At 47.9% G+C, this 23,136-nt stretch overlaps 1 protein-coding gene across 1 annotated transcript in view; it reads right to left on the bottom strand.

Annotated features, from left to right (window-relative positions):
- The window catches only part of vat1 (vesicle amine transport 1), a 35,775-nt gene extending 14,448 nt beyond the window's left edge, over positions 1 to 21,327 (bottom strand). Inside the window, exons 1-3 of the mRNA XM_083977255.1 lie at positions 20,589 to 21,327; positions 14,679 to 14,886; positions 157 to 327 (exon numbers count right to left, since the gene is read on the bottom strand). Coding sequence (XP_083833381.1) covers positions 157 to 327; positions 14,679 to 14,886; positions 20,589 to 21,050 — 841 coding nt within the window. The 5' untranslated portion in view covers positions 21,051 to 21,327. The remainder of the gene's footprint in view (positions 1 to 156; positions 328 to 14,678; positions 14,887 to 20,588) is intronic.
- Positions 21,328 to 23,136: the final 1,809 nt, after the last annotated feature.

The following is a 23,136-nucleotide window of genomic DNA, read 5'->3' as shown; positions in this document are numbered from 1 at the left end:
TTTCTGCTAAATTTTAGTACACTCTTCATTGTCTTTTATTAACTTTTCTTAACTTGTGTCCCTTTTTAAGTTGAGCTTGTACTGTAGCACTTTGAGATTGCTTAAATGTAAAGTGCATTATAAATAAAATGTAGGCCTATGTATTGTGTGTCTCACCTTTGGGGCTGATCTTGCGGACCTCCTCCACATAGTCCTTGGTGCGGTAGTCGATGGCGTGCGTGACTCCGCCCTGGCTGATGGTCTCGTGCTTGCTGGCCGACGCCGTGCCGAACACGGTCACGTCCTTCACCGTCTGGCACAGCTGGGTGGCCGCGATGCCCACGCCACCTGACGGACGGAGGGACAGAGGGACGGAGAGGGGAGAGTTAATGCACAGACATGATGGTTGTGTGAGCTGCGATGGATTCTGGATGAACTGTGCACAGGTCATGTGTGTTTATGTGTGTGTCTGTGTATGTGTGAGTGTTTGTGTGTGTTTTCTTTGGCAGGTAAATGTGATTTGCATCATTTATTGTCCCAAACGACAACAACAACAGGCAGAGACAGCGTGGACGTGTTTCTTTCGCCCTGGGGTATGTGAAGAGCGCACTGAACACAATCTAATTACCTCAGCTGGCTCAGGGGGAGAACAGACACCCACACACAGACACACACACACACACACACACACATATCAAACTCTGAAGAAAGTCGCTATTGTAGCTCAAATGACATACCAATTTTTTTTTGTTTTTTCGGTCGCCTTATTCAAAACAACCTGCCTGAAATTCCACAGGATGAAAAAATGTAGCTGAGGTATCTGTTTTGTTCGCAGAGGACGTTCTCTCACAAATTACACAAACACAGCTCCGTATGACCAGATTAAATGTGCTACATTGTCCGAGGTAACTTGGAAGAGACGACGTGCTGCAGGCAGCCAGGCCCAGATATCCATGTTTGTGTTTGCTGCATTTGAACATGTGTGTGTGTGTGTGTGTGTGTGTGTGCGTGTGTAGCCTACATAGTTGTGGTAAATGCCACGGCCCGGTGTGTTTGCAGAGGCAGCCGGAGCAAGAAGTAATAGGTGACTGACTGATAAGCAGTGGCTCGTTTGACTCCAAGACTAGAAGTGAAAGGCGTCCGTAAAGAAAAAAAGAAAAAAAGAGAAAAGAAAAAGGTCACTCATGCCTGAGCAAGTAAAGAGAGAGGAGAAGGTCTTATCTGATGTGATGTGATAGCAGCACAAAGCAGCAACGTGTGCATTTAAATAACAGAGGGTTTAATGGTGTGGACCAGTCGACGGACACGACGGGATCAGACGAAGAATGAAATCATGACGTGACGTGCTTCGTTTGAACCTAAACACGGAGTAAGAAGAAGCACGTAGCTCCAGAGGCTCAGTGTACAGTAAATATCTGGGATGGACGGGTGGTTGACCTGCTGGAGGGTGGACCAGCTGCAGCAGCCAAGGAAAAGGCCTCAAAAAGATCTAAAACAAATTAAAAAATCTATATTTTAATGTCAGATCAGAACACATGTTCACCAAGCTGCTGCAAAAACTCAAATTTTAGTGCAGAAACAGATCCAACATGGCGGCACCGTGTTGCAAAAAGGATCTGGATTCAATCTTTTGGTGAAGTTTGCATGTTCGTTCTCCATGTGTCTGTCCAAACACATGCACACTAGGGTGACTGGCGGCTTTAAACTGCCTGTAGGTGTGAACCAGAGTGTGTGAGGTTGTTTGTCTTTGTATATGTCGGTGTGAGTTGTGCAGGTAAAACCCCGCCCCCTCGCCCTTAGTACATGATTAAAATGATTCATAATCTTAAGTATGCAGTATCATAACTGCATTTCTGACGTTTAAAACAAACCAAACCGTTTGCTCTGAGGGAGGGAGTGGACCGAGCCAAGATGGCGGCTGTGTGGTGATGCTGTGTCATTGGGCAGCAGCATTGGGTGAGTCATCTTATCTAGTCTTCTTTTATTTCTTATATCTATGGTGTAGAATGGAGGGATGCAACAGATCCAACCTCCCTTTGCATTGCGGGAAAAAAACATAGCCCATAGCTGAGGTGATGGTGATGTCTTCCACTCCCAAACTCCCAGAAACATCTGGACCTTCTCACCCTTGATGAAGCTCCATCCTACGGTATAAAAACATCTACACACCACAGGACCAGAGAAAACTCACTCCACAAACTCTGCTGCTTCAAATCTTCAGGTTTTACTCTGAACCACACCTGGACTATTCAAGATAGAAGAAGATCCCGATTTTCAATTACAACTCTCTTCCTCAAAGATTTTCCAGACGCACACTTAATGCACGAGACCTTTGCACATAAATTGTGCAAGAGCGACTAGAGGAGAACATGTTTTTTTAATGAGCTGCTATTTTATTCACTTAGTAGGTTTAATTCCTGATGTTTATCTACTCGACGTCTTAATGTCAGTGGTATCGCGTCGTCATATCAGCGGCCGATGACACTGATGCACCTCTGCTGCTGCTCGCTGCACTTCTGCATAAAAAGTGATTCAGGGAAGTGAATAGCACAATTTCCTCAGTGACATCCTGGTTGTTGCTCCGCTGCTTTATCACAATCAGCGCCGACAGAGGCCTGAAGAAAAAAAAAGCAAAAAAAAAAGCAGCAGAGATCTAATGACAAGATTAAAGCCAATTCAAATAATCTTCTTTATTAATCTCTGACCGGAACGACTGCAGCAGGTTTCAGGGCCTTTTACTGCCATTTAAATAAAACTAAGCAAAAAAAAAAAAGACTCTGTGCATGTTGTTTAGAAGAAAAAAAAAAGACAAATGCTCCTCAAGTTCAGTGCAAAGGCTCAAAAAATAATTTATGATTTGTATCTGGAGACAGAGAGCAGAGAAAAACAAGGCTCACAGCAGCAGCAGCAGCAGCAGCAGCAGCACACCATCTCTGCTTGTCCTCACTGAGAAACCAGGTTTGCGTTGCCAAGGAAACCTCGGCCAAATTGCCGGCAATGACTGAGCAAAGGGAGCCATTTTGTTTCATTGACTGTTCCTGTTCCTCTTCTTCTTCCCCGTTCGTTCGTTCGTACACTCACAGTGAGAGTTTGTTTGTCGGCTCAGAGTTTATGACGGGCGGCGGAGAGAGAGGAGAGGGACACGCGGCGGCGGCGGCGGCGTCCTCAGGGCCCGGGTCATGTGATGTGATGTGATGTACCTGTGTGTGTGTGCTCGCATAATTTACAAGCTAAGGCGTGTAAACATGACGAGCAAATATGCATCTGTTTGCCTGCGACATGTGGCGTTTTGAGTACACAAGTCGGTGTTTGTGTGAAGGTTGGAAGGTGGCGAGAGAGAGAGAACAAAGTGTGAAAAAACCTTGAATATGCATCGTTTGTCTTTGGAGCTGCGCGTCGCCGCGTCACACACACACACACACACACACACACTGAGACACAGGTGTGAAGAAGTGTCCAACAGGATGATATAGTGTATTAATATTTAACCAACACTGCCGTCATAAACACAGCGACCCCCCCTCCTCTTTTCCTCCCTCCTCCTCCTCCTTCGACTGTGTTTACTCGATGAGGTCAGCACAGCAGCGATCACTCTTTGTTCTCATCATATCTTTGTTTTTCATTAGTGAAATGACAACAGAACAAAAACAAAAGACCTTCATATTCTCTGATGGATCTGTTTTTACTTTTTTTTTTTTGTCAGGGTGTGTAAAAATGTGTTGTTGCGTCCAGACAGGAAGACGGTGCCTGATCTCGAATCCGCTAGAACAAAAAAACTCCTGATCTGGAATCATAAGACCATTAAAGCTGTGCCAAGAACCCCCCTTTACCGCACCCCACCTCTTTTTTCTCACACACATGCACACAAACACACACATGCACGCACACACATGCACACATCCATACATACGTAGACACAGATCACAGAAAAGAGAAAAAGAGAGAGAGAGGAGTGCGGCCGGCGGCTGCAGCCTTGAACAGTCCTGCATGGCCGCTGCTGCTAATCTTCACAAATATGCACCGAGATTACTTATGAACTTTTATCAACCCTGAGCTTCGGTTCCTCCTCCTCCTCCTCCTCCTCCTCCTCCTCCTTTTTCTGTCTCTCTCTCCTCATCTCTGTAGGTGGAGAGGCAGAGTGTGATTTAAAACCATCCACAAACACTTAACCACCGTGGCTCTGGGAAAAGGAGGAGGAGGAGGAGAAAGCAGATTAAGCAAAAAAAAATTCTTGCTGCTAATTGCATTTGTTCTCCTCAAGATTCTGACTTGTTTACACTTGTCAATTAAGGACACGTCTTAAAAAAAAGAGGAAAAAAAAGTGTCCACCACCTATCTGTGTTGTTTTCCTGTCTCTCTCTGCAGAAACAGGATACACAGCAGGGTTTTGTCTTCTCCCTGGATCCTTACATACTCTCTTCTCTGTTTGGCACAATTTGCACTTGGCTTCCATAACATGACTGTGTGTGTGTGTGTGTGTGTGTGTGTGTGAGCAGCAGCGGCAGCAGCAGCGAGGAGGAATTTTCCCCCAAAACACAGAGGAATCCAGACTGACACTGAGGCCACTGTTATTGCTCCACACCCAGGGTTCAACAGCAGGAGCGAGCAGGAGGGAGCGCGGGCGGGGACGTCAGACATGTTTTTGTTTTGTTTTAAAATCTAAAATAAAAAAAATAAAAAATATTAACGGGATGGGACGTCACGTTTTTTTGCCTCGTCCTCGTTGATACGTGTCTCGATCTACAGACAGAGCATCTCTGAGCTGCGGGGTGGCTCGATACGATACTCAGGATCGGTATCGGTTCGATATTGGTTCAAAATTTCAGGATCGACCATCGAAAAAAACAACTATAGCCCGTCCGATCCGATACCTAAGCCCAAATGCTCAACTTCTTGGTTTCCCTCATCAAACTCATCAAATACACAATCCAACAACTCCAAAATGCTCTGGTGGACAAGTTGTGACCTGCACATTCACCACGCTATGAGATAATAACAGAACGTTACCAGACAGAGTTGTTTTAGAGGTAAATTCATGCAAAACCACTGATGTACGTTCCCGTCGGGGGCAGTTTTCCAGCAAGCAGTCTCTGCATTTGCCTCTAAAACAACTCTGTTTCGTAACGTTGTGTTATTATCTCATAGCGTGGTGAATGTGCAGGTCACAACTTGTCCACCAGAGCGTTTTGGAGTTGTTGGATTGTGTATTTGATGAGTTTGATGAGGGAAACCAAGAAATCCCATTAGCCTCCGTAGCGTAGCTCTGAGCAGCTCACGGCTCTGCTCCGCCGTTCTAAAAACAGCTTGCACCGACAATTAAAGGTGACGAACCTACTGCTATGACTATAGGGATTATGGCAATGGGCCAATTTGCCAAAATGTTGAACTATCCCTTTAACATGAACAGGAGAAAAGACGATATTGGATTGATATCGGTATCGGACATTAAAAAGTTGTATCGAGCCATCCCTAGTTAGTAGTAGTAGTAGGAGGAGGAGGAGCACACCTGGTTGCCCATGGTGACATGACATCACTGGCCTCTGAGCTCCACATTCTTGCTCTGATTTCCATGTTTTCCTGAAGGACTCTCCTTCTCCTTTCTCTCACCCCGTCATTAGTCTGTGGTGTCGGCGGCCGACACAAAGAATGAAACACAAATGTGAACCCCCGAGCTTCAACTTTTCTTTTCCTTTTTCTTTACTAAAGCCCTCCCTCCACCGCAGAACCCCCCCCCCTCCCTCCCCTCATCTGGCCGAGTAACAACATCAACAAATAAACGACCACGTTGCCGCCTCAGTCCCAGAGTTCAGACCTGAGTCTCGTCCCGCTGCTGCGGTTCCACGTTTGTTGAGCGTGAACTCTCGAGGTTTTACTCTGCGTTATGTAACCGTGGTGTTTTTCTGGTATGACAGTGGAAACGTGTGTGTGTGTGTGTTTGAGAGTGTGTGTGTGTGTGTGTGTGTGTGTGTGTGTACAGCAGTGTAATGTGCTGCTCTCTCCCTCTCTGATGGTGAATTTGTCTCCGTGCAGCAAAGAGGAAACCCATTTTTAGTTCCTGAGTGAGTGAATTAAGGAAAAGAAAACATCCTTTGCTTGTGTGTGAAGGTGGTCCCTGTGATTTCCTGAGTGGGGGATTCACACACACACATACACATACACATACACACACACACTCAAACACACATGCACACACACTCAAACACAAACACTGTGCACACAAAGACACAATACTGCCTGCAAAAAAATATATTTCTATCATGATGAACCCACTTTTAGCTTTTCCTGCAGCCTGGAGTGAAACACGAGCTGGTGCACACAAAGCCACAAAGCCACAAACACACACATACACACATACAGTATATATGAACAAACAGGTGTCCTGATATACACCTGCGACTGGTGCATGTGGTGTGTGTGTGTGTGTGGTTGGGGGGTTAGGGTAGGGTGGATGGGGTCAATTGTCACAGTGCTGACGGGAGCGCGGGCGAGAGAGCAAGCGAGCGATGTGATTGGCGGGTGGGGGTTGGAGGTTGCCCTGGTTTCCCTGCTCCTATCGGTGCAGCTGATGAGCCGGCGGCGATGCCAGGCCGCGGGAACACAGAGACGGTTCAGCCACGGCCCAGACTCCCGCTCGCCGGTCAGACTGAATTAGCATTCTCCCTAAACTAGGGTAAGACCTCCCGAGCAGACAAGACCGGGGGTGGGGGGGTGAGGTAGGGGAGGAGGGGGAGGAGGAGGAGAGGAAACCGTTTTTCAAGACACATCAGACTTTTATTGTGGCTCCCAGGAACAATGGATCCATAAAAGTGAGATGTAACCACACTTGAGCTTAAATATCAAGGGGCTTTGTCAGAGCTGAATAATGAATGAGGACAATAATCCAGGAGGGAGAAATATGATCTTACAGCGCACTATTTAAAAAAAAATTATTATTAAACATTTCCTAGCAATGATCCGTCTTCTTAAATATTCTCCGGCTTCTCGTTTTTCAAGCCCATCTGCAGTCAGCTGTGCGGCCGAGCGCTGGTTGGGCGCCCGAGGCCCTGCCTCCAGGTCTGACAGCAGCCATGAGGATCTACAGCAGGACGCCAAAACCCCAGAGATCCATCCAGACACCTGCTCCGCTCACTTAGAGCTGCAACTCACTCCTCTTATGGTGGTTTTAGTCCGTCACTGTCAAGACTGTAAACTCAATTTTCACACAATTCTGGCAACAATGACTCAGAGTTTTGTCTCCATATGCAACAATAAGGAGAAATGTATCTGTATGGTGTTTTAATTTGAAGTGTTGATCCATAATAAGATATATTTCCATCTCCTCTGGAGCTCTTCTAACAACAGGTTGGTGTCAGCCAATCAGAAGAGAGGATGCTCTGCCTCTGAGCCTCTCCTGATTGGCTGACTGTTTTTTTCTGAGTGATTCAATTACAAAAAAAGAGCAGATTTCAGAATAAAACACCCAGAGAAACCAAATCCTGCAAAGTGTTGGATGGTGCATGGGTCCAGGTGGTGAGGGGGCGGGGCTTTGTTGTGACATCACAAAGTGACAGGAAGTCCTGACGGCTGGTTTTAAGGCTCAGTTTCTGAATACAGGCTGTGTGCATTTCTCTGTGGACTGAGGCTTTGATACTTTCACAGTATTAATATAGAACCTAGAGCTGCTTTATAATCACACTACACATGGACATCTACCTTTATACTGTATGGAGCTTTAACACAAACATCTACCTTTATACTGTATGGAGCTTTAACACAAACATCTACCTTTATACTGTATGGAGCTTTAACACAAACATCTACCTTTATACTGTATGGAGCTTTAAAAAAACTTGGATGTTAAATTGTACAATCAGCAGTTTGCTGTTACTAAGAACTGGACCTGTCTCCTGTGGCTGCTGTCACTCTCACTCGCAGCAGCTGGACGCCTCACGCATCAAGTATTTCCGGAGGATCCTCAGGGTAACCTGGAGTAACTCGGTCCCACACACACACACACACACACACTGACTCTCCAACACGAAGCAGCTGCACAAGTACTGAGGCCACCGTAATTGGGCCGGCTGGGGGAAAATAAAAAAATGGTCCGGTGACGGCCAGTATTAAACCCTCCCTCCCTCTGAGGATGTGGAATCTGACACAAACCTCAAACGCACACGGCTGTGGAGCTTTTTTTTCTCCTTTTTACAACGGGAGATGATGATTGATAACATCTGACATTTAGGGAGGAAGAGACCAAAGAACCTCACACACACGGATATTAATGAGCGAATTTCGAATTTTTAAGCAAACAAACCGCGGTGGCGTCGTCGTTGGTGCTGAAATGTCAAAAGGCGACAGAGGCCGTGAGGGGAAATCGTCAGATAAAGTGATGACACAGGCTCCGGCGGCTCCACCTCGGCCGTATTTTGCATTCCAAACATCTGCAACACAATGCACGACACTTGACGTTGGCCCGAAGTCAGTCGAGATCTCATAAATAAAAAACCGAGGTGGACGTCATCACTGGCAGCGGCCGAGCCCCATATGTATGCAGGAATGTGTAGTGTGGGTGTGGTGGTGGTGGTTAAACGGTGGGGGGGATGGGGGGGTTAAGGGGGGGGGGGGTTGGCTGGACATGGTTCATAAACATGAGGACCAGTTCAGGGAGAGGTCAGAGGAAAAGCTGTTGGCCGGGGCAACGCCGTGGACGAACCCACGATGAGATACAGTACTAAACATCCAAATGTCACTAACGCCGCCCCCTCGGGGGAAAAACGTGCGCACGTTCCCCGATGACGAGAGGAGAAGGCCTCGAGCGCGGATATGGAGAGGTCACGCAGAGGGAGCGGAGGTCACGGTGGGCCAGAGGAGGGAGGAGGGAGGGGGAGGGGGGGAGGGAGGGGGGAGGAGGAGGATGCAGATGTGCGGTGGAGAAGAGAGAGGCACGATGGGAGGAAATACAACAAGCTATTGTTTGGAGAGGGGAGGACAGGAGCGAGACCCACGAGAGAGGCAGCTGAGGACTATTCACCAGAGTTTACTTACACACACACACACACACACACATTACACACACATTACACACTCACACACACACATTAGAGCATGAGCAGCTGATGGAGCCTGAGCTCTCGTCAGACTTTTTCACCACCGGTCATCTGATCCTGTGAGGAAAGGTCACGCCACACTCTCGAGGAAACGAGGACGCCGGCGTCGACTTTCCTTCCTTTTTCTTTCTTTTTTTTTTTTTTTAAAGTCCCCCTAAAGAGGCATTATTTTAAAATTTGTAAAAATGCTCTGCTGTGACTATTTTTTGATTAAATTGCTTTCCCACAAAAAAGTTGTTTAAAAAAGCTCCCAAATAGGCTGAAAACACATCTACTATTTCTCCCTCATTGAAAAATCCAGATTCTATGAATATTCATGAGTATGCAAATGCATCATGACTCGTGCCCACTGCCATCGTGTTGCTAAATAACAGCAGTGTGCGTTAACGGGGCAAGGGAAACGGAGGAGCGAAGTCCAAACACAACGGAAACTAATGGTACTACTTGAATATCTAACTGTGTAAGTAGATCACATCACAGTGAACAACAAATGAGATGCAAAACAAATTCAACGGGATTGGTTCCTAGGGATTATGACGTATTAATCCCGACTGTTTGCTGAAAAACTGAATCCAACTTTTATTTTCATACTCTGGCTTTAAAACTGCATTTTCAAATCTAAAATGCTCAGTTGTGGCTGCATTAGCGACTTTGCTGCTGAAATGTCTCGTAGCAGAACCCAAACACTACATTATTGACATGTTAATAATTTCAAAAAGTCAATTTTTTTGTTTAGCGGGGGACTTTAAATAAAATAAAAGCGCAGCAGATCATCACATCGTCTGTGTTAACGACGCCGTAAAGGATCATAACGCTACAACACTACACCACCATCTAATTCATTACAGCGGATGATGCGTTTAGCTGCAGGTTCCAGGGACGAGAGAGAGGGGAGAAGGGGGAGGGGGGGAGACGAGGTAATCGAAAAGTAATTGAAAGGAGGCTGGTTATTTTCCTTATGTAATTAAATCAGCGGATTATTATGAGAACAAACAGGTCGGGGGCCGTGAGGCGGGGCGAGAGAGGATGAGCCCCCTCGAGTGTTTATAGTAAAAAAAAAAAAAAAGAGGAGGAGGAGGAGGAGGAGGAGGAGGAGGAGGAGGAGGAGAGTCCAGGTCCAGTTGATCCGGTGCAGAATCTGACTCAGGATGAACCACATGACGCAAAGCTGAAGTTAACCACAGCACTAATACAGTCTGTGGAGCAGCGGGCGGGGCGCAGGACAAACACACTGCTTCTTAATTATTGTTTCATAATCAACACAGACACACACACAGACACACAACAACAACAAACTGAAAACTATTTAGACTGAGGTTGTGTGTCTCTGAGTCTGGTTTTTGATGTGAAGTCTGGAGAACACGTCTGAACCGCGCCCCTTTCGGTTGCACTTCTGCAAAACGACGTGGTGCAACCAGGAATTATTTTCATTCTCTTCTTGGTATTTGGTTTCAGATTAGGTTCAGTAAAACTCTGGACTCTGGGACTGGAAACGGCCCGAGAGTCCTTCAGACTGTTTGATGTGTCCGTCCAAAAACATGAAGATAATCAGCTGCAAACTGAGAAGATCAGCAAAATAAAACGAAAACAGTGTTTGCTCAATAGAAACTGACGCCCAGTCCCTTAACACTAGCACTCGGTTTCCAGCAGCCTCCTTGGCGATGAAGAGCAGAGATCATCTGACCCTACGAAATGGGACGCCACTCAATGTAGCCGACGTGTTCACCTACGTCACCGTAGCAACGATGTAGGAGCTGCAACCTGCAGTGGGTTTTCATTCAGGTTTAAAAATGCTGGCTGTTCTTTTTTTGTTCCTTCTACTTGACTCACTTTTTGCAAAGTGTCCTGGGTAATTTCATCTTGCATGTTGGAATTCTGCACCTGGACTCTCTCCGATTGAAGTGGGTGGTATTAAAGGGGACTTATTATGGAAATATCACTTTTTGAAGGCTCTTTAAGATATATCTGGGTGTTTTGTTGCTTTTTGGTGAGAATTGACAAAAAAATCGGTGATTTTCCGGCTCCCGAGGTTGAAATCCATGTGGTTTTACAAGCTGTTCCCTCGGTTTTCTGATAATGATTTAACTAGTTTTCGAATTTGCATAACCCCACCCCTACCTGGTACCAGTAGAAGGGGCGGGGCAAGCAGTGATTCATTTGCATTTAAAGGGACAGGCACTGAAAACAGCTTTGAGAGGATGAAAAGAGCTGTGATGTTTGATCCTTGAGGTATTTTAACCACAGCATGTCACAGACAGGTCTTTAAGACACCTGGGAACTATTTTAATTTGTGGAAAAGGGGAAGAATATGTCTCCTTTAAGGGTTGGAAAACACTTCCCCTCACTCTTAAACGATTTGGGACAACCCTAAGTGGTTAAAATGGGACAGGGCCTTAGTGATTGATGATCTGATCTAATTCCCATTCATCCATATGCCTACAACACTCATCCATGCAGGGGCAGAGGGGGGCGGAGCCAATCCCTGGCGACATACAGTAGCTACATACCGTATAGGTCGCGGGCGGGGTTCATCTGGACGGGTCTCTGGTTTCTCACAGGTTCAACAAACTCACACACTCACATCATCAGGCTAAAGGACAGTGAATGTGACACAGAGAGAACTGAACCCAGACCCACTGTCTTGCTAACCGCTGCTCCGCCTGCTATCGTATGACAATATTGGTGAAGTGTTAAAAAAACAAAACAAAAAAACAAACCCTCCAGTGGTGAAATACTTGTCTGTGTCTGTGAGGTGCAATTTCCTCCTTAATATTAAAACACATCAGACAAACAGGCCCAGGCTGCTTTCCTCTCTCTCTCTGTCTCTCTGGGCCTGTCACAGCTGACACCTTTGATCTCTCTAATCAGAAAACATCAAGAACAGTTTTTGACAGACTCACGGGTGGGACGACCCCCCCTCAACCCCCACACACACACCCCTTCATCTCCACCTCCACACACACACACACACTCAGCACCGTGTGTGCCGTGCAGCCCGGGGAGACACTGTGCAGAGAACAATGTGCACATCTCTCTCTCTCTCTCCGTGGTGAGGGCGACACCTTTTTTTTTTTCTTTTTTTTTTACACACCATGGTGCGAGCGCCTGCTCTTAACGCTCCCAGGTGTCGTCTCTATCTACAGTACCATAATTACTCACACATGCGGCGACTGAACACGAGCAGCAGACTGTCGACCAAATGCTTTTTTTTTGTCGTAGCCTCAGTAAAATGTGCTTTTTTTTCTTCCTTTTTTTTTTTTTTTTTATACAATCCTGATGTCCGGACAGCTGGCGAGCCGAGACTGGCAGCCGTCCCCGGGAAACCAGAGACGCCGCCGCCACCGACACCGAACCAGCAGGGAGAAGGAAGCCTCTTTTACTCCGACACCAGACTTCCGCTGCGTTCCTCCTACAGCAAACACGCTGTGAAAACCTCTGGTGTGACATCAGCTGGGTGCTGCTGTGTGTAGGCAAACGTTTGGGATTCCTCTGTGACCGCTGATCCCACAACTATGAGTCGATCAGCCCAACAACGCTCGTATTAATCGTACAAATTCTTTCTTTTTTCTTTTTTCATTTATTCTTCTCCTTGTGGATTATTGTGTCAACGCCGAGGGGACTCTCTATCCTCCAGCGTCGGCATCTCCTCCAGAGAGAAAAGAGGCTCAGGTTGCTTTATTTGCTTACATCCCTTCGACATCGACACCCACACACTGTCACTGAATGTCAAGGGGAAGGTGGGGATCTCTTTGCAACAGAGAGAGAGTATGTTTACATGCACAGCTTAATCCAGCTATGCTCAAAATTAGATTTTCGCGTCTAATCAGACTTCTCTCCTTGTCCCAGTTTACATGCAACAGAGAAAATCGAACAACTGACGGGAACGTGTTCCTCCTCCTCAACACCAGGTGGCGATATGCGTCGTTTCAGCGGGTTAATAAGGCCCCCTTCTCCGCTTGATCTATTAGCCAGACGGCAGACCGGCTTTTTCCAACAACAGCGAGATGGTTGTTTCTAGATGGCGTACATGAGCTGCAGGAAGTGACGTAGAATCTTACCAAATCTCGTCGAGAACTCCCGACTGGTTAAGTTTAGTAAAACTGACATGTACAGGTGTAAAATAGGAGGGAAAAAAAGCAAAAAGTAAGTGAAAAAAGATTTGCATGTTTTCTAGGACGTCACATCCTGCAGCTCATGTACGCCATCTAGCCACAACCCAGCTAGATGTTTAATCGTACAGCTTTGTTCATCTCAAACGTAATGTGCACGTTACTTATTGTGCAGATAAGGTGCACGCCATCCCTCGTGGTCATGGTGACTTCGAGAGGCAGACAAGAATGCCGTAACGCTACAACAATTGGATGTTTTTGTTCTGGGGTCGTACGCCAGCACGGGGGGTGTAAAACATGCGCACATGCGTTGTCCAGTTAAACTCCGACTAAGGCGTATACATGCCGGAGAAAGTCGAATTCCAGTAGTAGTGGTAGTAGGTAGTAGTAGGTTTTTTTATTTCCAATCGCATCATCTGGGTGTCACCGAGATCAGTCGTACTAAGGCGTTTACATGCACTCAGTTGTCCAGTTGTAGTCGGATCAAGGCAATAATTCGGTTTTCTCAAGCGTCATGTAAACGTACTCCCCAAAAGTCAAGGGGAGGGGGGTGTTTGCAACAGAGAGAGAGAAAGAGAGTGAGTGAGAGTGGGAACCGGAGGAGAAGTGAGATGCTGCACACACCGACCGGGAGATAGCGAGTGAGAAAAAAAAAGCAAAAGCAATTTTTCCTCCTTGTTTTTTGGCGAATGCTCTCTGGTTCTCTCCAGCTGGCCTGGTTGTGTAAACACAGCGAAACGCTCTCAGGCTCCGAGCATCTCACACTCACACTCACACACACTCTCACACACACCCTAAAACAGGTGCTGATGCTGCTATACTCCCTCGGTCCCCAATCTTTTTTCTCCCCCCCTCCTCCCCTCCCCTCCCCCTACTCTAACCCACCCACTCACGCTGACCTTTGACCTCCCGGTGCAGGTGGCAGGTGCTGCTGCTGCTATCGCTGCTCTCTCCGTATCTCACAGTCATGAGCAGCGGGACTTCCTCCAGAGGCCGTAATTTATATAATAAGAGAGAAGAGAATAAACAGGAGGCGCGGAGAAGGAAGAGCTCTGCTAAATATTTCAGAGCGTTTCCCCAAAGTCACAACACGAGTTCGAGTTTGTGTCTTTTTTTTTTCTCTCTACTGTGTCTGTGACTCTTCTCTGCTCTCACTCTGAGATGAAGATGATTAAATGTGGGTTTTTTTTCTTTTTTTTCAGCTGCAGGATTTCGACATGAACTTCTTACTGGAGCTCTGAGCCGCTGACAGTTTGTTACTTCAAACTGCTGCAGCTGCTGCAAACAGGAAAAACAGCGTTTGTTTGAGCTGACGAATTAATTATTAATCGATATATACTGAACGCACCCATCAGTGAAATTAATGACCCTTCATGTTGAGCGATGCATCCGATTCCCAACCTACGGCTGAGGTGAAACAAAAGGCGGTTTATGCGTCCCCTGTGCGTATGTATGTATGTGTGGATATGTGTTTAAGTGTGTGTGTGTGTGTGTGTGTGTGCACCTGCAGCAGAGTGGACCAGGACGCTCTGGTTGGGCCGCAGGTTGCCGAAGTCGAACAGCATCATGTAGGCGGTGATGTAGTTGACGGGGAGCGCCGCCGCCTCCTCGAAGCTCATGCCGTCGGGGATGAGGAAGGTGTGGCTGGCCGGCACCACGGCAACCTCCTGCCACAGCCCGAAGCGGTTCAGCGCCATCACCTTGTCACCGACCTGCAGGAGGAGGAAGAAGAGGAAGAAGAGGAGGAGGAGAATCAATACGCCATGTTAATTAGAGATGATGCTGCGTTTCATTCGGGCGATTTGCAAATTAAATATATTGAAACATCCATTACTGCATCAATACAAGTGAAGGAATAATGAGAGGGAGCTGCACACGGATGACAGGGGTGTTTGAGTTCATCTGACCGGGACAACGAGCGCGTCCATGTGACACAAAGGGTTTTTTTTTTATTATTTGGGAGGGGGTGGGGGCATTCTGTAATTATCCTCCTCTAATTTGTCCGAACCACTCGGCACAGAAACCCCAAAGTCTCACCGACTGAGACTCTGAGGCTTTCAGTTCCCTGAGCCGCAACTTGTTCAAACTAAAAACTAAACCAAACTATAAACTCTAACTGCTACGATATCTATAAGTGAGTGAGTTATGAGTCTCCGCTGACAGTTGTGTCAACCCCTAGCCCCCACCTCCCCCTCCCCCCGGGGAGGTTTTCACCGCCGCAGCGTCCGGCGACATGATGATGGATGTGATGTGATGTGATGTGAGCGGCGGTGCAGCCGGAGCGACGAGACGACGACGACGACGAGGCCGAGCGTGGTTGGTTTTATTGTTTACGGCGTACAAACAGCGGCGAGACATGCAAACACGCAGCCGAGAGAGAGAAAGAGAAGAAAAACCTCAAACTGTTTGTTCTTGAAGAGAAGGAAGCAAACAGAGAGGAGAGGAGAGGAGGAGGAGAGGAGGAGGAGGAAGAGGAGTGTGGACTGATCAGAGCTGTGAGGAGTTAAAGTCTCTCAGGTGAAGTATCTCTTTATCAAACTCTCTGATTCTCGACCGTCTCTTTCCAGAAAGGACAAAACTCCCCCCTTCGCCCCCTCGTCGCCCTCGCTAGCCAATCAGAAGAGGCGGCTGAAGGAGCACAGGAAGCAGAGACGACAGCAGCATTATAAGCCTCTTCCTGTTTTCTTGCTTCCCCCCCCGCCCCCCCCCACACTCTTGTTTCCATTCTCCTCACTTTTTCTCTTCCCTTCTTTCTCTTTCACTTCCTGACTCCTTTTCCTCTCACAACTTTAGAGCGTCTTCCTTCCCCTTCTCCAGTCTCATCCTGTCTGCGTCTCGTCGGTTGCTCGTTTTTTTTTTTTCTCCCCTCTCCTCTCTTCTTCTTTACACCGCGCCCTCTTTCATCATCCGAGCGTCTTCCACCTTCCCCTCTGTCTCTCTCTGTCTTCCCTCGCGACGAGGAGTGTCCCCCCAAATCCCCCTCTTCTTCTTCCTCTTCCTCCTCCTCATCAGTGAGAGACAGGACAATGGGGCCCATCTTCTCCCCTGGCTTCTCTCCACTCATCAGAGTCGCTGCCAGATTCTTCCCCATGGCTGAGCATAAGACAAGCTCTCTCCTCCTGGGAACAAACCCTCTCCACCCGGGCCTCTCTAATGGTCTGGAGGGAGCCATGCGCCTCGCTGTCTATCCACTCCAATTAGAGAGATCTCCCTCTCTCCCTCTCTTTCTCTTTCATACCCTCATCTTTCTGTATGAGGCCGAGTCATTCGGTTTATCTCCAAAACTATACTTTCACTTTTCCACCGTGTTCCCTCTCCCTTTGTTATTCATGCTGACTCTCTCATCTCCATCTCATCTCCATCCCTTCCCCTCTTTTGCTTTTCTTTCCTTTCTTCAAACTCATCAGCCTTGCTGCTTTAATTGATGGGGCACAAATCGATAGATGGAGGAGTTTCGAGCTTCTGCAGGAAATAAAAAAATAAAAAACACACAAACATGACTCACGCATCACATTCAGATGCATCTGCAGCTTTTCTTCTCGTTGCCCACGTACGATACAAAGCTCCAGAGTTACTGTCAGTCACACGGACGACAACGACGACGCTGATGCTGTTTAGGAACATTGACGGCCGAGGAGACCGAGAGCCTTGTGACAGGCGGCGAGCGGTGTTACAACATCTTCACAGTGTGACACTTTTCGTTTCCTTTCGGCGGCCTTCGAACACAGAGTCAAGGTTGGGGTCATGGGTGCAGGAGGAGGAGGAGGAGGAGGAGGAGGAGGAGGAGGAGGAGGAGGAGGAGGAGGAGGAGGAGGGAGGTAGTGCTGAACAAAGACACTTCCAGTTAGCTGCTGTATATGAATAGAATTAATCAGACGGTGATTCAGTTTTGGGGCACGAGGGGCCTCGAGTCAGCTGCTCCGTGGCTTCAGAGATCCGATGAGCTCAGCAAAAAACGATCAGGAGAAGAAGAAAAAAAGGGGGGGATGATGATGAGGAGTAAAAAAAATGGTGATAAAGTGCTGCAGAGTCAGAGGATGGAGGAGAGGAGGTTACACACCAACATCTCCCACCCTCCCCATCCCCGGTGTCAGAGAAGGTGCTGTTGAGCTTTATCACATCAGATAATGATAAAAGAAAAGAAAAGAGAAGCCACGCCCTGTTTGCAGCAACATCTGCAGCGCTGCACTCACTCAATCCTGCAGAAGAAGGACAAGAAGAACATCTGACTTTCTTCTTTTTCTTCTTCAACCTGCAAGAAGGCCGAGCAGACCCTGAACGCATCGATACGAGATGAGGAGGAGGAGGAGGAGGAGGAAGAGGAGGAGGAGGATGGCATGAGACGGAGGGATTCACCGATTGATGAAGGAAGAATCAAGGGATTATACGAGAGGAAGGAGAGATAGATAAAGAGAGAGAAAGAGGGAAAGGAGGGATGGAGGAAATACCAGACTGACAATGTAGGCCAGAGGGAGGTAATTGAGAACATATGGGTCAGATCCGACCAAAACTCACAGAGAGAGAGAAAGAGAGAGAAAGAAAGAGAGAAAGAGAGAGAGGATGAAAAATGAGAAGGTCTGGAGAGAGAGAGAGAGAAAAAATAAGAAAAAGGAAAAAAAGTGCTGATGTTTGGTGTCACAGGAGCTTCGCTGTGATTTGTGATGTTTCCCGTCTTCCTTCGCTTACTCACTGTTATACTTTCCCTCCCCCCCCTGCTCCCCCTCTCCTCCTCCTCCTCCTCCTCCTCCTCCTCCTCCCCTCTTCCCTCCCTCCCTCCCTCTCTCTCTCCTCTGCAGGTCATCTCGGGTGAGCTCATTGTAGTAGCTGTTACTTCACTCAACTTTATTGTCCTTTTTTCCTTTTTTTTTTTAAATAAAAAGGGGGACGGCCTGCCTGTCTGCTTGTTGGAAAAACTCGCCGTCGCTCCAGTTTTTTCAGGTTCAGGACTGAATCGAAATGTCGGAAAGATAGAAAAAACCCACCAAAAAAACAAACATAACGTGGTGTTTATACGTTGCCTTATCTAATTAAACCTGCAGAGCTGTGAGCAAACACCCAGACACGCCCCATTGTTGTCTATACCGTCTGTCTTTGTGTGCATGTACATGTGGGGAGCAGAGATAGACGAGTCCACCAGGTCGGTCCGAGCTGCAGCAGAGGCCAGCCGAGACTTTCAGAGTCCGGTGGCATCCATCAGGCCCGGCTCGGCTCGGCTCGGATCAGCTCGGATCGGATCGGCTCATTCCCCCTGAGCGAGCTGCCAAGAGGAGCTGGAGATCTCCATCCATTAGGGGGATTGGCTCTTAATTTTATAAGCTGAGGGCTACGAGAGAGAGAGGGGCGTGGAAGTGTGAGGCCTGGATGACAAGGATGTGTGTGTATGTGTGTGTGTGTGTGTGTGTGAATGTGTGTGTGTGTGTGACCTTTAAATCCAATCTACATCCCTGACAATGTGGAAAGAAGCAATAAAAGTATTTTAGAGACTGGAGTGTTTTAACCTTCTGGCTGGACCAATCACCGGCCACCGATCACCCTCCCATTACACTCCACATGGATGGAGGAGCAGCAGCGGCTGCACTTGACAAGACACATGTGCCACTCCCAGCCAGATGCTCGCACATGTGAGCTGCGCGTGCATGTGAGTGAGTGAGTGCGTGCGTGTGTGCGTGTGCAAGCGTCTCCTCTAAGCTACAACAAACAGCCGTGAGTCAACACACAGCCCGGCTGATGTGTGAACATTTTGAGCTTTTGGAGCTTAATTGTCTCACCGAAGGCGTTGCCTTGGTGATGCCATGCAGCCAGGAGACAGACACACTCACACACGCGCCCGCACACACACACTCATACACACACACACTCACGCGGGCTTGTGACTCATCATGCTCAATGCTCGAAAGCGACAGATAACCCTCTTCCCATCACTTCATCACATCACTTGACTTTTTCTTTTTTTTGATAGTTTGACTGATGACGCGACTTTGAACTCTGATCGACATATTGATGATGATGATATTGATTTTATATTGAACACAGTCGAAGTGATTGACAAAGAGCGCGAGTGATGCCATCTCTCTCTCTCTCTCTCTCTCTCTCTCTCTCTCTCTCTCTCTCTCTCTCTCCCTCGTGCCATGCTGTCTGTTGCCTCGCGCCTCGCCCTTTCCGCGCGCGGTGCGTCTGTCTGTGCGCCACCACCGTCGCTCCCGGTAACAAAAGGCGGCGTTGACTCCCGACTCACCACCGGTGTCAAGTCGGCCATGTTAATTAAACAACCCCGGGGCTCGCCAGACTCTCCAAAATAAAAGGCATCTGATCATTTACAGTTAGTTTTTTTTGGGGGGGAAGCAAAGTAGCGGAAGTGAGAGAAACTGTCTCTTTATTTAGCCTTTATCCAGATGTGACAGTTGTATTTATTTAGAGCCACACACAGGACCGAGGGGGTTAAAGTCTGAAAGAGTCTGCACTGTGAGTTACACGACCAGACGCTGCACATCCGGTTTACTGCATTAGCTTATATCTAACACCCATTATTACATCTCCTGTGCTGGTTTTCATGTTTTCATTCCCCCCTCTTTATCTCAGTATCACAAAGGAAACGCTCGCTGATTTTTATAAAGCTTTTATTTTGAAGGTGTGACTGAGAGTCTGGTTTCCGGTTCTAATCGTCGCTGTTTCTCGCTGACTTGACGCAGCTTCTGCGCGTCTTGGCGCACATCAAAGCCACGCAGCGTAGGAGCGACTGAGCCGGGGCGGTGGAGAGAGCGTCCCACGGCTTTAGCATTGTGTTTATTTAACACTTTATTCTTGCAACACACACATACACACTCATACACTCGCACACACACGTTTCATCCATCTCTCCACCCCGGTAACATCTTTTGGCAGCGCCGTCTGAAAACCGGGGGGAGACAAGAGGGGCGACACCTGCTGCTGCTGCTGCTGCTGCTGGGCTCATTGTGCTCAACTCCTGACACACTCCACACTTTAGTTTCCTCCTAAAGACATTAAACCCACCATGAACCCTCTCCAACAGGCTTTTTATCGCTTTTCCATCCTGAAGGCGCACTTCAGCAGAGTGAATGGATGGAGCAGCACATCCAGCCACCACGCATCAAACATTAACACAACTATAAAGACACTTTTATATAATCAAACTGTTCAGATATGGATTATTAGACCAAATGAAGTTTAATTAATTTCATTCTGACACTGTTAAAACGCTGGAGCACGACGAGCGAGCCAGAGCAGCGAGCAGCGCCTGACACGCCCATGTCCAGATGTAGCTTCAGCAGCACCAACACGCAGAAAGAAACCGAGCGTTCATCAATTAAACTATAGGCTATTTATTACTATAAATGTGACTTTAAGTGTAAATAAGAAGCAAAGAGAGAGTGTGTTTGGTTTGGTTCTTACTTACTTTTCTGTCCGTCACCTCCTCGCCCACCGCCTCCACCACCCCGGAGCACTCCATCCCCGGGGTGACGGGAGGGGACGGCAGCCGGTCGTACAGCCCCTGTCGCGCCATCAGGTCGGCGAAGTTGAGTCCGCACGCCTTGACCCGCACCAGCACCTCTCCGGCCTTCAGCGCCGGCTTCCCCTTCTTCACCTGCAGCTTCACTTTGTCATAGCCGCCGTAGCCGGTGAGCACCAGAGCGCGGTAGGTGAACGCCTCCTCCTCGGGGACCTTCTCGGCGGTGGTGGTGGTGGTCGCGGGGGGAGTCGTAGCCGCTCCCTCGGCCGCTCCGGTGGCGGCCGGTGCAGCGGCGGACTCGGTCTTGGGCGACTCGGTCTTGGGCTCCTCCGCCGGTGGTTTGGTCTCCTGCTGCTGCTTCTGGTCCACGGCGTTTTGCTGCTGGGCAGGTGCGTCCTCTCCAGACATTGTGAGACACTGGTGGGGTTAGAAAAAGAAAGAAAGAAACAAAAAAATAGGACTCAGAGGCTCTTTTTTCACGTCTTTCTTCACTGCTTTTCTGTTGCCGTGGACTTGCTGCTTCTGTTGCCTTTTGCGCACACTCACACACAAAAAAATGTATAGATATGTATAGGCTATAATCACAGAAAAGTGCGAGAGTCAGTCAGAGCGTCTTTCTCAGCAGTCTTTGCATGGAGACACAAACCCCGACAAAGTGGGCTGATCAGTGGCCAGTGGCTGTCAACGCCGCGCTCTGACAGAGAGAGTGTGAGTGGGACGAGACGGAGGCAGGATGGAAAACACGGAGAGCTATGATCTGATCGAAACTCCGGGATCAGGCGCGCGTGTGATTGGGTGGGTTCGTCTCAGTGGGCTAGGGCTATAGCTACCGTGGTGGTGAGCATATATTGCATCAAGCAGAGCAGGGGGTGATTTGCAGAAATGTCCATTATGGCTGAAAGGCAAATAAAAAAAATAAAAAAAAGTTGAGAGCAGGCCTCTGCAAAATTAGTTTGTTGCTGCAAGTCTCAATTAGATTATCAAAGTGATGAGGTTAGAGGAAATAAACGACCTGGCAGATGCAGAGAAGCTTCTGATTAAAGCTGCAGATTAAGATTAACAAAGATGCTTCAATAAAGTCAATATTGCACAAATCTTTACTTTTTGGGGCTGGTTTTTGTGTGAGATGCCTTCACTGTCAGTCATTATTTCTTCTTGCAGGAGGCTTATTTCTGTCTGTTTACTGCTGCCGTGCATGTTTCACAGCGAGGGTTGTGTTTGCTGGAACAGCAGGAGCCAGAGGAAACGTCTGTTTATGCTGCCTGTTCTGCAGAAAGGGGGCTTTGCAGGAACTTTGGGCCTGCGTACGGCTCATTGTTGTCACTTCCCTGAAAAGGCAGCTCCGAAAAAATATGAGCTTGTGCTGCTGAGGTCACGGCAGCGTTTTTGATTAAACGATTACACCCTGATCTGAAAAAGTTGTGCAGCCACAGGAGCCAAATAATGATGATGATGATGGTGGTGCTCCATCATCAACAAGGGCAACAAGGGCCAATAACATTCACAGGTGTAAGAAAAAGATGCAACACACACTTTTATCAGATCTTTGTCACAAAAAGGAACCAGAGTGGATTCACTTTCTCCAGCTGACACACACAGAGAGACAGAGAGAGAGGCCCAGTGTCCATCCAGAGACCACAGGAGGAGTGGTGGGACACCTTGTGGCCGTAAAGTGCCGCTCAGCACTTCTCAGGCCAAACGTCTCAATCAATATCCCACAGAGGGAGGGGGGGGGGAGTGGAGGTGGGGTGAGTGGGTTTAATGATGTAGGATGCAGCCGATATCGATCTGCTGCTTCGACACAGGCAAAATGTTACAAGGCAGCCGGTGTGTTTCTTCCCCGTGCAGCCACTCTGAATAAACATCAGTCTGCTGCTGCTGCTGCTGCTGCTGCTCCTGAGACTGGCTCTTCTCCTCATTAGCTCTGACAGGAGCCACTATGCTAATCCACCACCAGCAAGGAGGAGGAGGAGGATGAGGAGGTGCAGTCAGGAACAAATGAGTTAAAGATGCTGCAGGTTTTTTTTTTTTTTTTGGACAGGACGAGAAGCAGCATAATGCAAAAAAGTTTTTCTTCATTAGTTTTCACTGTGAGGAGCCAAGAGAGGAACGTTTCAGAACACGCTCCAGCAGCTACACAGGGTCTGAAAAAGTATCCATCATCACAGGAAATGGCTGTGGTTTACAGAAAAAAGGGGAGCACGTACAGGAGAAGTGGGAGGAAGAGGAGGAGGAGGAGGAAGAGAACAGAGACACACTGCGTTGGACACCTGGTGGAGTCTGGAGACTTCCTCTTTTGTCTAAGTAGGTTACTGGATGCGTAATGTTGCTCGGTGGTGTAATTCAGCCTGGATGAAGCAGCAGAGTGCCACCGCTCTGCCAGGCAGCAAGTCTGGACCGTGTGTGTGTGTGTGTGTGTCAGAGTGAGTGTGTGTGTGTGTGAGCTACAAACACAGATATTTTCATCTCCATTAAAACTGGGAAAACACAGGGA

This window comes from Trachurus trachurus (genome assembly GCF_905171665.1).
Source record: "Trachurus trachurus genome assembly, chromosome: 8".
Classification (NCBI taxonomy): Eukaryota; Metazoa; Chordata; class Actinopteri; order Carangiformes; family Carangidae; genus Trachurus; species Trachurus trachurus.
This window is presented reverse-complemented; position numbering and strand designations above follow the sequence as displayed.